This window comes from Sphaeramia orbicularis, chromosome 19, assembly GCF_902148855.1.
Source record: "Sphaeramia orbicularis chromosome 19, fSphaOr1.1, whole genome shotgun sequence".
Taxonomy (NCBI): domain Eukaryota; kingdom Metazoa; phylum Chordata; class Actinopteri; order Kurtiformes; family Apogonidae; genus Sphaeramia; species Sphaeramia orbicularis.
Window position 1 is genome coordinate 36,166,346 of NC_043975.1, and position 14,627 is coordinate 36,180,972.

Here is a 14,627-nt window from a genome sequence, read left to right on the forward strand (position 1 = left end):
ACTTTAGTGCTGCTGTCGACGACACAAATTGTACAGAAAATGTATGTGATTTAACTCTGGCTTTTTCTGTCTAAAAACAGAGCTAAGCTAACAGAGCTATAATGTAAACTATCAGCTGAAGTATTTTGAGCAACTGTCAAAAACCAGTTATTAAACCTTACTTGACGTCCACATATACAGATGTGTGAGTGATGCAGTCTGTAGATACATAGTGTTGACTCATTGGTGGTCCTAAGTGTGTTCTGGTTCATGATCTCTCCTTGCTATTGAGAGTTTGGAATATCAAGACTACATAGAACCCCTCTGATGTTCAGAATGAACAAGAGTGAACTGGTTCTGCGCAACATGGAACCTTTAATAACACTTTTTGTATACAGTACAACCTCACAATACGAACACCATTGTACGAGCCTGAGTATTTTTGTCTTGAAATATGAGCAGAAATCCGCAGTACGAGTGAACTTCATACTAGCCTTGTTAAACGAGGAATGAATCCAAATGCATGACTGCCAGACAGGAACTTAAAATTAACAGTCTTTATTTTAAAGTACAAATAAAAATCACTCAGTAGAGGCAAAAAACAGAAGATAAAAAAGCTCAAGGAAAAATGGTCAAAAATACAAGATCAATACAAAAACATGGGGGCGGCCATGGCTCAGATGGTAGAGCGGGTGGTCCAATAACCGAAGGGTTGGCGGTTTGAATCCCACTCTGTCCATGTGCTGTTGTGTCCTTGGGCAAGATACTTCACCCTCCAGTGCTGCTACTCACACTGGTGTATGAATGTGTATGAATGTTTGGTGGTGGTCGGGGGGGGGCGTAGGCGCAGATTGGCAGCCACGCCTCTGTCAGTCTGCCCCAGGACAGCTGTGGATACAACTGTAGTTTACCACCACCAGAGGGAGAATGTGTGAGCGAATGAATAATGGATCCACTGTACGCACTTTGAGTATGCATTCATAGAAAAGCACTATATAAATCTAATCTATTATTATTATTATTATTATTATTATTACTATTATTATTAATAACATAAAGTCACTCTTTCAAGGCAAAAGGTCAAAATTAAATGATAACACAAAATCACTTACAGAGGAGAAAGAACTTGGAAAAAAGGAATAATTCAAAAATAAACTCAAAATCACTCAATGAGGGAAAAACATTAATTCACTTGGACAAACTAACAAAAGAACATACAGGTAAATGTGTGAATCAAAGAATAGACCAGACCCGATGAGACAAGGAGATGGTTCTTCTGGTACGGAACAAGACAAAGGAAGACAGACAATATATACACACCAGGTAATGGGGAAGAGGTGGAAACAGTCAGGGTGTGAGGAGGCACTCAGACAAACAGGAAGAACAACTGACAGAACCAGGGAAAGAAACTATAAAATAAAATAAAAGTCACAGGACAAAAACAGGACTATAATTTCCTGGTCACGAAGAAGCCTCTGCTAGTCAGCACTGAGCTGACACCTCCTCCTCCTCCTCCTCCTCCTCCTCCTCCTCCCTGTTCCACTGTCTTCCTCACTCACAGATCGCTTCATTTTTCAGTTAAATAAGTTAATAAAACCAGTTTATTTCTTTTGCATTCTCTTTTATTATGTTTTTATAATTGTAATTTTCTTTCTAGCTGCACTTTTTATGTTTTAAAAACCACTAAAAAAGGATTTTTGGGTTGTTTTTGGCGACTGGAATGGATTAATTATATTTCAATTAATATCAATAGGGAAAATTGATTAGTGAAATGAGTAAATTGCAGAACAAGCTCAGTCAACTCATTCTGTGAGGTTCTACTGTATTATTTAAGGCATGCATGTTCTCCTATATTTATCAGCTTCTTCAAGTCAGGGCTTTTTCTTTACACCTCAAACTACATTAGAATTCAGTGAAAACCATGCACTCGGTAAACTAACTCAGGGAAAAAGAACTACAGTAACTCTGACCAGTATTCTTCCATATTCTGTACATAAAACAGTATACCATGTCTTCATAGACCCTGAATTCTGGGATTCGTCCATTCTTCCCACTATCACATAAGGGTATTCTGTAACTGTAACCAGCCAATCACAGCCTTTGTAGCAGGGCCAACCCATCTGCTCCCTGAGGTTGCAGTTTTTGCCTCTCCCTCCTTTAGAGCAGCTTACAGAAGTTTACCAAATCCCTGCAGAGACAGGACTCCTTACTAAAGGTTTTTATCTTAAGTTTAAGTGGTGCGTACATCTGCATATAATGGCGGTGGTTCCAACTGGAGAGGAACATGAATGGGTGAATGAATTAATGGTTTATTTTTGGTTTGCACAGTAATCTAAACACAAAAACCACAACAAAGGAATAGGCTAGAAGCAAAATCTTATTTTTTGCCTATCTTTTTCACCTGACACACCGCTTACATTAAATCAAACATGTACATCATCAAGAATTCACATTATAACAAAAGAATCAATAACAACAAAAACACGTCCACCATCTCCATTTAATATTCCTGAATGATCTTATACATAAGACATTTTTTAAACTTTGTCAGAGAAGTGAACAACTTCAATTCATCATCAAGTCCATTCCATAATTTCACACCCACAACTGAAATATATCTGGACTTCACATTTGTCCTCACTTTCATACATTCAAAAATATAAAGACCTCTTAAATTATAGTTATTCTCTCTTAATTTAAAAAACTCTTGAATGGTAATTGTAACAATATTATTTTTTACTTTATAAATCATCTCTAATATTGTAATATATACAATATCCAGCAATTTCAAGGTTAAATAAGTAAAGCTGAATAAATAAATTATTAGTTGCTTCAAAATATTCCACTTTATTAATTATTCTAATAGTTTTTTTTTGTAATTTTATTCATGTATTTATACTAGTTTTTCCTGCATTTCCCCATATTTCTGCACAATGTTAAGTAAGGACATTTCAGCATTTGAGGTTAATTTTTTGGTATAGATTTATAGTCACGAACAAACATAAATGTATAGATGTGATGAAGATGCATGCAGTGATACTATGTATGGAGGAGGTGGGTCGGTATTTCCTGAGCTGTACATATAAGGGGATGGCATCCACAGATGGGGAGTTACTGAGCCCTGGAGACCCGCCTTCCTTCTCCCCTCTGTGAGTCTTTGCAAAACAGCAACAAAAAATCCACAGACTAACACCAGCACACGATAAGAGAATCCTAAAATAGATAAAAGATGAGGCAGCAGTGAGAGCAGTAGTTCAGATGAATGGGAACCTGCTGAGCAAAGGAAATACTTACACAAAAGCAGGATAATAAATGACTGTGGCAGGTTCTTTGTTTCATAGAAACCTGAAGAAAAGAAGTAAATGACTAAGAAAAGAAGCCTTTGCTAAAGCACAAGTGTTTTTAGTCTAGAAAGAATGCAGCTCTCCTTGACTACTCAGTGTTCAGTTTAATTACACATTTAGAAAGAGTTCAAAGGTGGAGTTCTTTATCTCCTCAGATCACACACGCACGCACACACACACACACACACACACACACGCACACACACACACACACACACACACACACACACACACAAACTTCACATATCTAAGGAAGGTGTTGTATAATACAGAAGAGCTGCTCACTTTTTTAAACGAATCACTGCCTAGGACATATCAGGGTGATGATTTTTTTTTTTTTTTTCCCACATATTGTCATCTACGTAACACCAAATCTGTACAGTTCTGAATATGCAGATTTTATAGACTGTAGCTGCTCCACAAAAAAAATGTATTCTGACTTGAGTCAACAAAAGTAAATGCAGCAGCAAAATATTTCCCTTCACATCCGTACTAATTAATTTTACAATACACAATAGAGCACATTGTGTCTGCTCTTTCTGTTACAGGCCCTGCTTAACAGGGGGACTAAAATACAACTAAGATAATGATTAAAATATTGGACTGATTTCATGTTTTTTGTTATGCAGAGGACAGCTTACCTGCATGTGACAGCCATGGAGCGCAGGTTTAGTAGAAACACAACTTGCAAAGGATATTTTATGGTTTTACTGAAGTAACAGAGCTCACTGTGACGTCAACAAATTATCACTGGAACCACTGTCAACACCTGCCAGTGTCGGTCTTAAAATAAGCATTGTAATAAAAACAATACATTAGAAGGGAGGGAGGAATATTGCAGCATAAGAGCTTAACAGTGAAAACACTAGAATCCCTGTTTCAGCTTGTTTCTTAGGAATGCACTCAAGGTGTTGTTGGAACATGTTGAAAGAATCTCTTCTCCCTTTCGATGTTTCGCTTAGAAGGAGGTTTTTTTACCCCAGAAAAATATCATTTGAGGCTCAAAGTCTGCCATCAAACCCAGATCAAACAGCTCAGGGTCAAAGCACGGAGCATAGTTTTTTTCAAGCGTTTATTTTTGCACAACAGTGATGTCACAACAAGCCCAGACACACCCAAGTATTTTACAGGCTGCACACACTCGTCTGATGGTGAAACCGAACAGGCCAGAGCTAATGTTAGCTGTGGTGTATAAGAAAAACACAGAACAAAAAAGAAGTCCCACATTCTGATTTTCATTGGATACTTGTGCAGAGACATCATTTGGATAAGCTTATGTGATAGTACAACAGCCAGAGTTAGAGTAATACATCTCAAGATTTTACATAACATATATCCCTCCAACGCTATTTTATCTCAGTTTTCTGACATTGAAGAAATATGTAACTTCTATCTATCTTTTTTTTTTCCAATATTTTTTTATTGAAGAAAAATAGAACAATTACAATTTACCTTCCCTTTTTTAAAAGTAAAAACATATATGCATATAGACACATTTTTTATATATATATATATATATGTATATATGTTTTATATATATATATATATATATATATATATATATATATATATATATATATATATATATATATATATATATATACATACACACACACACACACACACACACACACACACACACATACATACACACGTGGATACAAAAACAACAAAGGAGAGAGCACTCTTATTAGAGTGTACAAAAAAACAAAAAAGAAATTAAATTAAATTAAAATAAAACTGTCATTTTATCCTGAAACTATGTTACACTTATTCTTTCTTTGTGGGCACTCTTCTGACTTCTGGTCTAAAACTTGAAAACTATATCATGTCTAAAAGCAATGAAAAACATAACATCTCAAAATGTACTTACATATTTTGAACATGACATTCGTAATTTAGAATTAATTGTTAATCTGATCATTTTATTTGGAAAATTTCATTCATTCATTCATTCATTTTCTGAACCTGCTTTATCCTCACTAGGGTCACGGGGGTTGGAAAATCTCATATACACAAAAATAAATATACCAAAACACGCCCAAATTTGAAAGTCTTTCTGATGGAATTTGAAAAATATATTAATTCAATGGAATTTATCTTTAACAAAAAATCACTAACACCCTGGCAATTTATAAAGAATTATTTCAAATGGACTGAACTTACTCTCTGATGTATTTATTTATTTATTTTTCTTAGATCTGTATATTTTAAGTTTTTATTTTTATTATTTGTCTATTCTTCTTTGTGTCTCTAAGTCTTTGCATTCTTTTAATTTATTTGTTTAGATGCTTTTTCCTTTTGATATCTTGATGTTAGTTCAAAATTTCTATGTTTTGTATACCTATATATTTTCTATAAAGTTGGGGGGAAAAAAAATGACAGCCAGAGTTACATTGGTCCCAGATCTTGTACTGTTAGTGGGACAGTCAGACCTCTGTATGAAGACTCCATCACATCCCAGATATTGTAAACAGGGTTCAGGTCCAATCCATGCATGAAAATGATGCAACCCCACATCATAACACTGGCCCCGAAGGTTTGTACTGTAGACACTAGGCATGATGGGTAATCACTTCATCAGCCTCTCTGGACCAGTCAGACCACATGACCTTCTTCCGCTGCTCGAGAGTCCAGTCTTGATGCTCTAGAAAACTGAACCACTTTAACTCATCGTCCAATAGGCTATGAGTTATTCTGAAGGCACTGTGTCCAGCATCGTCTTTCTTTGTCGTCTTTGTTGTTGTCTTTGTTAGCAATTTCTACAACCATTTTCTCTGACAAAATTACTGGTCGGATTTATTTCAAATTGTACATGCAGCTTCCTTGGGACAATGTCTACAAAGTCTGTTCACAGTTTTGAGACATTTTGATTTTTACATTTTTGAAATATTAAAAATTTGCCTTTACTTAAAATGGGGCATATTTTGATGGTTTATAACATGGAAAGGGTACAGATATCTATATAGTTACTATTGAGCACTGATAGGAAGCCATATATGGACTTTCATTTGGGTCCATGATCTTTGACCGTCAGTGACCTTGAAGTGTCCAGCTCAAGATCAACAGTGTCTAGATTTCAACAGTCTTTGAAACTACTGGTCAGATTCATTTTAAAGTTTTTATTTAGCTTCCTTGGGGCAATGTGTACAAACTTTGTTCACTGTTTGGAGAAATTTAGATTTTGGAATTTTTGACAAATTTCTGAAATATTTAAAAAAAAATTGCCTTTACTTTAATGGTTCATATTTTGATGGTTTATAACACAGAAATAGTTACAGATATCACTATAGTTCAGTGGCGGCTGCTCGTCTTTCAGACAGGGGAAGCTCATTGTCGGCTTACATAAAAAAAATTGTCAAGTTATTTAAACATAAATTCGGCTCTCCGTTCCTTTTAAAGAAAATGGTCAGTGACCATTATTATTATTATTATTATTATTATTATTATTATTATTATTATTATTATTATTATTATTATCGTACCAAGTCGGCGTCTTTTCCAGGGACTGGACCAGTGTCCTCTCAATGTCCAGCAGAGCTGGGCTGCTTAGATTGCCTTGGCCCATTGTGTTGTGGGTGTAAGACTTCAGCCTTTTTAAACAACAGATGCTCCTTTCACTCCGACCTAGCCAACAGTTTGATTGATTTAACTGTCTACAAAACGATATCAAACTTGAACAAGAAATGATTAAATTATGTAACTGAAACAAGAAAACGTTGAAATTATGTTAAATTGAAACAAGGAAGTCCAATGAGTGTGTTTTATTTACAATGCAAGAAATGAACGAGTAATTTCGTAGTGGTTTCTCTGATTTCACAGCAGAATGTGTGACGGTATTAAACTGAACTGTGTCAGTGAAGGAGCAGATCTGAAAATAGTTGTCAATCAAACGGGATTCAGCCTTTTGACTGATCCTCCAATCAGCACGGGGGATTCTGGCGTCCAGCCCGGCCGAGCTCTGCCCACAGCTCCATTCACCCCCAGAGACGCCCGGCATCCGGGGGCGGGACAATATCATGGTATTTATCCAATTACCGTCCAGTTTTGACACAATGAAAAAAACTGTTCCACTCAGTCCCACTGAAGCTCAGAGACGCCCGCAGTCTATGGACAAATGCACTGAGCAGAGATCAAATGACAAAACAGCGCAACGGGAATGTATGAGAAGTGAACAACATCGCATCCGTTGATTTGTGATAAAGCTGATTCTGAACAAACTCGTCTGTGAGATGAACGTGTTCTAACACATTTGTAGTCAATGAAATGTCAACACAACTGTACGTATTTAACCATTTAATTTTCGTTATTTTAGGGGAAGCCGGGCTTCCCTTTCAGTCTATGAGAAATCGCCACTGCTATAGTTACTACTGAACACTGATATTTAGTCATATATGGACTTAATTTAATTAGTTGAGTTCTCTTCCAGTGAAAGTACCACCACTCTATTGGGAGATTGATTTCCTGCATCCAGACCACAGGACTCTAACACAGAGACAACCTGACAACCTCACATACTCAAGTTGTTATTGATTCTTGATTGAACATCTTGGTGAGATACAACAAGTACACTGGACCTATTTTTTTCTGATTAGCTTCACTGATGATTGTTTTTAAGGTCATACAACTGTTTAGTCCTAATCTCTTGAATTCTCTTTACACAGTGTGTGTGTGTGTGTGTGTGTGTGTGTAAATAGTCTTCCTTTCACTATTAAACATAACTACAATTTGATTTAATCAAATATTTAAGTGCCCACATATCTTCTTCATAGATGTGTTCATGCTATTTAAAGAATTCATTGCAGACTTTTTTAACACAGATTCATAGTTATTAGTTTCAGACAAGTCCTTAGTTTTGGTTTTGGCAGTTTTAGCCTGATGCGGGCCTGTAATGTGAGCATTCTGAGTCACATCTGAGTCACATCTTCTCCACAGCCATGGGATATGTCTGGGTTATGTGGTTGTTTTAGAAATAAGAAGCTGCTCACTTGTTGCAGCCGAAATATATTAATCATTGTCGTAATAATCAAGTGGAGGAATCAGAATTATTTGCTGCTTTATGTGGACAGCCACTGTGAAAAACATAGTGAACTTCACCTATAACATTTGCTAATGTAGGGGAGGGGGTGGGGGTGGGGGTGGAGGTGGAGGTGGTGGAACCGTACCAGAGCTGCCAGTGGGAGGAGGCGGTGGGGGAGGAGGAAGGGGAGACCCCAAAACTGACGGAGGAGGAGGTGGAGGTGGAGGTGGAGGTGGAGGGGAGATGCCTCCTGATAGCAGAGGTGGCGGAGGCTGGTAGTTGCTTGATGGAGGAGGAGGAGGAGGTGAGGGGAAAGTTGTGGGTGAGGTCATCAAGGGTGGGGGAGGAGGAGGAGGAGGGAGGCCTGTATCCATGGAGGGAGCGGGAGGTGGTGGCGGAGGAGGATTAGCCAGCATACTGGGGTCACCACCAGATGGAGGAGGCGGCAGGACGTCAGCGCCAGCCTCGGAGGAGGTCGGAAAGGTGGGGACGGAGGGTGGAGGAACAGCGATGCCCAAACTGGTTCTGTGTGTACGATAAAAACCAAATACTCCTTCAGTACAGACTAGAAGAATCTCAGTCGACTCAGAGTATTAGTTTATGGCTGCATCGGTCAGGTGGTACTTCTGATGTTAAACCAAAACAATGATAAAGACGTGAAAGAGCGTGGGATCATGGGAAAAACAACTCATGAAAGAATCTAACATGACTCCGACAAAGGTCATGTTTACAGTTTTACACATTTATTCATATTAGGTTGATGTTATTATACTCAATAATTGCACATATATCATACTGTTCATCTCTGACAGTTTTGCAAATGTAACATATTATTTATCTGACAGTTTGCACAATTACTTATAGATTGCACATTTATGGAAATATGTATTTACTTAGTAATAGTAGTTTATGTTATATATTTTATGCTTATTCTCCTTTGCATGCAATTCTTAAGTGCCACTTTGTTGTTTGTTTTTAGTTTCCTAGTTAAATTGTTAAATTTTTTAATCATTATTTTTATATATCTTAAATTCTCTTTTCATTCAGTCTATCTATCTATCTATCTATCTATCTATCTATCTATCTATCTATCTATCTATCTATCTATCTATCTATCTATCTATCTATCTATCTATCTATCTATCTATCTATCTATCTATCTATCTATCTATCTATCTATTAGGGACAGTGCATATTAATGAACACCTACAACAACTGCAGCTGTAAATATGCCAGATTGTAGTAACAGTGCTCATTTCCATCTGTAGTCCCTTGGCTGGTGACAAGAAAGACAATTGACAAAAGACAAAACATCATAAAAACACACAAACCAACCCTGTGACGACAATCTACTGATGGTCACAGGCTTGGTTTTCCTCCATCCAAGGTTTAAGTTGTGATTTAAAGGAGGTGCATGACTGTGAGTCTCCTATGTTGAGTGGTAAACTCAGTGTGGATGGTAAGACTTTCATTTTACCTGTTTCTTTATTGGACACATGACAATAAAAACACTTTGATTTGTTTTATAATATGTTTCATTCTAATAAAGTAGCTACCAGTTAAGTTAATGTTAGCAAAAGTAGTATGATATATGAAACAGGTTATCACACTTAATAAAACATTGGAAGGATTTTCTTCTTTCTTCTTTTATGTAAGTAAAAGTCATTTTTATGTATTTTAATGTGGGAATTTGACATATTACAGCTTGAAAGAAATTATGCATCATGTTTTTATAATAAAGAAACATCCTGTGACTGAACAGGATCAACTTTGCATCAGACATGTAAAGTACAATTCTAAGTTTATAATAGAATTGTGCATCAGTGTACAGATGGACGGTGTCTACGTACACAGGGGCTTCTGCTGTGCTCTTTATGCTCTCCATGGTTTCTGCTCTCTTTCTCGGCTGCTCAGTTACCTGCGATAGAGAAAAGACAAATAAAGGTAAGTGCAGTGTGACTGTTTCCACTGTATGTGCACTACATTATCCTTAACATATAAAAACCCAAACAGCCACCGCCGACCAAAACCACCTACTGATCTAAAAGCGTTAATACCTGTTGATCCACTAATCCTATTAATACATGTAAATAATTGGTGTAAAATACAGTTTGTCGTCTTTTCATGGTCATCAGATATGACCCATTTGGACGTTCAGAGGCTCCGTAGTGACATGGAAACACCGTCATCTTCTACAACATTGATTGACCAGTAAAACCCATGAAGTTTGATGAAGGACAGTGGATGGAGACACTTGGTTTATGTTCAGTTATTGATAGATTTTACTGAAAAATTAGCTCTTTCTTCAGTTTTCTCTGTTTTGATATGTTGTTTGACTTAACTGTGAGTTTTCATGGACATCTAAACTAAATATAGGAAATTAAAAATAGGAAAATACTTGATTTACAGTGAAAAATGCAAAATACAGGATAGTATTAGTATTGTATTGTATATGTAGTATAGTATATAGTATGTAGTATATGTAGTATAATTGCTGGTATTGTAATAGTGATAAATCACATAGGAAAGGTTAAATAAAGAGAAAATTTATTTGGCAACTGCCACAAAAGTAGCACTGGGTCTTTATGAGTTAAACTGATAATTGATTATACGGTTTCCTGTTAGTTTCAGAGTATATCAGTTGATTGATTTTCCTTTTTTTTTCTTTTTATTTCTAATTTTGATCTGATAACCTTTGAATTTACTCTGAGCTTTAACAAACACCTACATGATCAGTCAACTGAAAATAGGAAAATGCCTGATTTTCACTGAAAAATGCAAAATGCAAAGGATAATATTAGAATAAATGGTGATAAATCAATTTGGAAAGACAACAAAATCTTTTGGAAGTTGTGACAAAAATAGTCGAGGTCTTTAACCCATGAAGACCCAAACAGCCACCGCCAACCAAAACCTTCTACTGATGTAAACTGTTTAATAACCATTGATGGACCAATCCTATCAATCCATGTAAATAATTGGTGTTAAATGCAGTTTGTCATCTTTTCATGGTCATCAGATATGATCCATTTGGATGTTCAGAGGCTCCGTAGTTACTGTGGAAACACCGTCATCTTCTACAACACTGATTCACCAGTAAAACCCATGGAGTTGGATCAATGACACTGGATGGAGACACTTGTTTTATGCTCAGTTATTGATATATTTGTTGAAAATGTCAATTTTTCTTCAGTTTTCTCTGATTTTGGATTCAATAACTTGAATTTACTCTGAGCTTTAATGAACATCCACATGATCAATGGATTAGGCATAGGAAAATACCTAATTTACGCTGAAAAACACTAAATACAGTGGATAATATTATAATAAATGGTGATAAATCACTTAAGAAGGTCAAATAGGGAGAAACATGTATTTGGGAATGGTCATAAAAGTAGCGCTGGGTCTTCGTGGGTTAAGGGTTAATCCATTGACAAATGACTGAAGTGTGTGGATTCAACTGGGCCTTGAGTCTTAGTATTGATCGCTGTCTTCACCTGAAAGCAGTGTCCAACTGAGTCCAAGACAGAGTACGATATGGGCACTCTGGCATACTTCTTCTCCGGCTCCTTTCCCGAGGGGGGGAGGGTCATAAGCTTGGTACGAACCCTGTTTTTTGGTGAAGCAAACACACCAATCTCCCTCCTGGCTACCTTCTCGTAGTGGATGGCCACCGCCTGGACCAGAACACAGCATGAACAGCCTCAGTCAGCGACACAAAAGAAGTCAGTGTTTGATCACTTGAGGGTGTTTGTCATTCATAAAATCCTGCAGGAAAACTGTAAATGTCTGAAAAGCTTCAGTGGTGCAGAGTGGAGGTGAGTCTCACCAGTGACAGCAGGTTGACAGAGGACTCCATATCTTTCACCTGCATGGCCTGGGAGTCCAGCAGCCTCAGCAGGGTACTGGCCAGACTGTTGATCTGGTAGGTGACGCTGGCCAGAGCCTGGGTCGCTAGAGCTTTGGCTTCATCGATAGTCTGGGCATCCTCTTCTGCCTGTGGAATCAGAGGCAAAACCAGAAAATGGAAATATGTAGTGCTTAATAACAATTATATTGAAACATTGACATTTTGCCGATTTAAATCACACATTATCTATAAACAGTGTAACTCCAGTGTGTCAGTTACAGTTACAGTAACAGTTACACATTGCAATGAACCAATCTCGACTTAAAAACTTGAAAATAACTTCACTGGGGTAATTATTTGCTGCATGTCCATACAGGAACAATGCAAATTCAGCTCTAATGTCATATTATTTCACTGAACAAAAACAGTAACTACACTGCAAAAATCTAAATCTGACCAAGTGTATTTTTCTCATTTTTAGTCAAAATATCTCATCTTACTTAAAATAAGATGAAATCACTTTAAGTGTAACTTTTCAGTGAAGTATAAGAACTTATTTTTAGGCAATAGATCTTATTTCAAGAAACCTTATCAAGATCATTTTCACTTGTTCCACTGGCAGATTTTTTGCTTGAATAAAGCAAAAAAAAAAAAAAAAAAAAAAATCTTGAATAAAGATTAAAAAAAAAATCTTGAATTAAGATTAAAAAAAATCTTGAATTAAGCAAAAAAAATAAATCTTGAATTAAGCCAAAAAAAATCTAACCCAATGGAACAAGTGAGAATTATCTTGGTAAGATTCTTTGAAATAGGATTTTCAAGATCTGTTGTCTAAAAATAAGTTCTTACAAGTTACTCTTTAAGGTGATTATGTCTTATTTTAAGTGTGATGATGTATTTTGACTAGAAATTAGTAAAATACACTTAAGATTCAGATTTTTGCAGTTTATTAATATCAATAAGGTTTCATCTGCATATTTTCAATTTGGTATCATGACAATATCACCTTAATATTCCTAGAATTACAAATACTATTACTATTTCAGGGTATCGTGAGGTTCCAACACTTAGAAATTGGATTTTTTTTTTTTTTTTTTTTTTCTTTCACATCAGAGGCCATTATTTGGTGAGTATTTATGGTGCATTTAGAGACACTGAGGGGAAATAATAAGAAGTTGAAGTTTTTTAAGTAAACATTAAGGTTTGATCCCCTTAGTGTGAAGACTTTTCATTTGTAAAGCACCACAGGTCCTATTAATTCGAAGGTTTTCATGTGTGTGTAGAGGAGTGTTTCTCACCTGAAGGTAATTGTTTTCGCAGTAATCTGCCACTCGGAGGAGGTTACTCTGATTATCTGCCAGATCTTTCCTGGCAGCAGGCGCCTCTTTAAATATCTGTGCAATAACTTCTGCAAAGTTCTTCTGCTCCGTCATTTCTCCCACAGCTGTTGCTTCAAAATGACAATTGAATAAAAATTGCATAAACCCAGGTTTGAGAGGTTTTCTGCACGGGTTCCTCCCAGGTGGATCTGAAAGTTCCTGTCAGGACTGTGTCGGGGCAGGGTGGTGTCTGCTGCTGATGAAGGCGGAATCACCGCAGGGTACAGATTTAAGCCTGAGGATCAGCTAGACCCGGGTCAGGACTGCACTTAGTCGGGACCAACAAAGCTATAACCCGTGTGATCTTATAAACAACCCTCTAATTTTGACATGAATATTAATAAATAATGTCTAACATGTCAGAGTAGATCAGACAGTAAACGGACTGTCACTTGTAATACCTCTTATGTCCACCAGGGGTCAGTGCACTCTAACTAGTTCACAGACCTCTGCACACTGATGAAGGTGATGGTGAAGAAGGACAGTGGAACCAAAGCTACAAAAAGCTCCTAAATGTTTACATCAGATCGCTGGACTGGACTCACTTAAGTGGAAAACTATTGCTTGATTATAAAATACTCATCCGTGCCAATATCCCATGTATTGTTTAGGATATCCTGTACAAACAATCCGAATCCACAACATCCTTGATTGTGTTTCTTCATGTGGGCAAAAGGTCAGTGGTGTGATGGTTCCTTCAGATTAGAGATGCCTGTTTACACTGACTCTGATATGAATGGATCAAATAACATAGAGACCAGGAATGAAAACAAAGGCGGAAAAAGGATTTTCAGGTAAGAAAGTACATTTTGTTCCGTGTTTATACAACTGCAGATTAACTCTTTGAAACCTGACGTGTCACTGCTGACACACCGTACACATATGCAGTTTGAATGGCTGTAACTCTTTCACCGTTTGTGCAGTTGAAAAAAATTCCAACAGTTTCTGAAACCTGAGACATTGCAACTTACAGGTTTTATTGGGCCATGACAAAAATTTAACTCACGCCTGTAGAAGGTGGAGAAGAAGCTGTTTTAACAATATTATAACATGCA

General features: G+C 36.8%; 1 protein-coding gene across 1 annotated transcript; it reads right to left on the minus strand.

Moving 5' to 3' along the window:
* Positions 1-8,190: 8,190 nt before the first annotated feature.
* abi3b (ABI family, member 3b) lies at positions 8,191-13,735 on the minus strand. The gene is made up of 5 exons (XM_030121830.1): positions 13,492-13,735; positions 12,173-12,340; positions 11,841-12,020; positions 10,194-10,261; positions 8,191-8,868 (listed from the first exon to the last, which is right to left on the minus strand). The coding sequence occupies exons 1-5, from the start codon at positions 13,672-13,674 to the stop codon at positions 8,433-8,435; spliced, it is 1,035 nt and encodes a 344-aa protein (XP_029977690.1). The 5' UTR covers positions 13,675-13,735; the 3' UTR covers positions 8,191-8,432.
* Between the last annotated feature and the right edge of the window lie 892 nt (positions 13,736-14,627).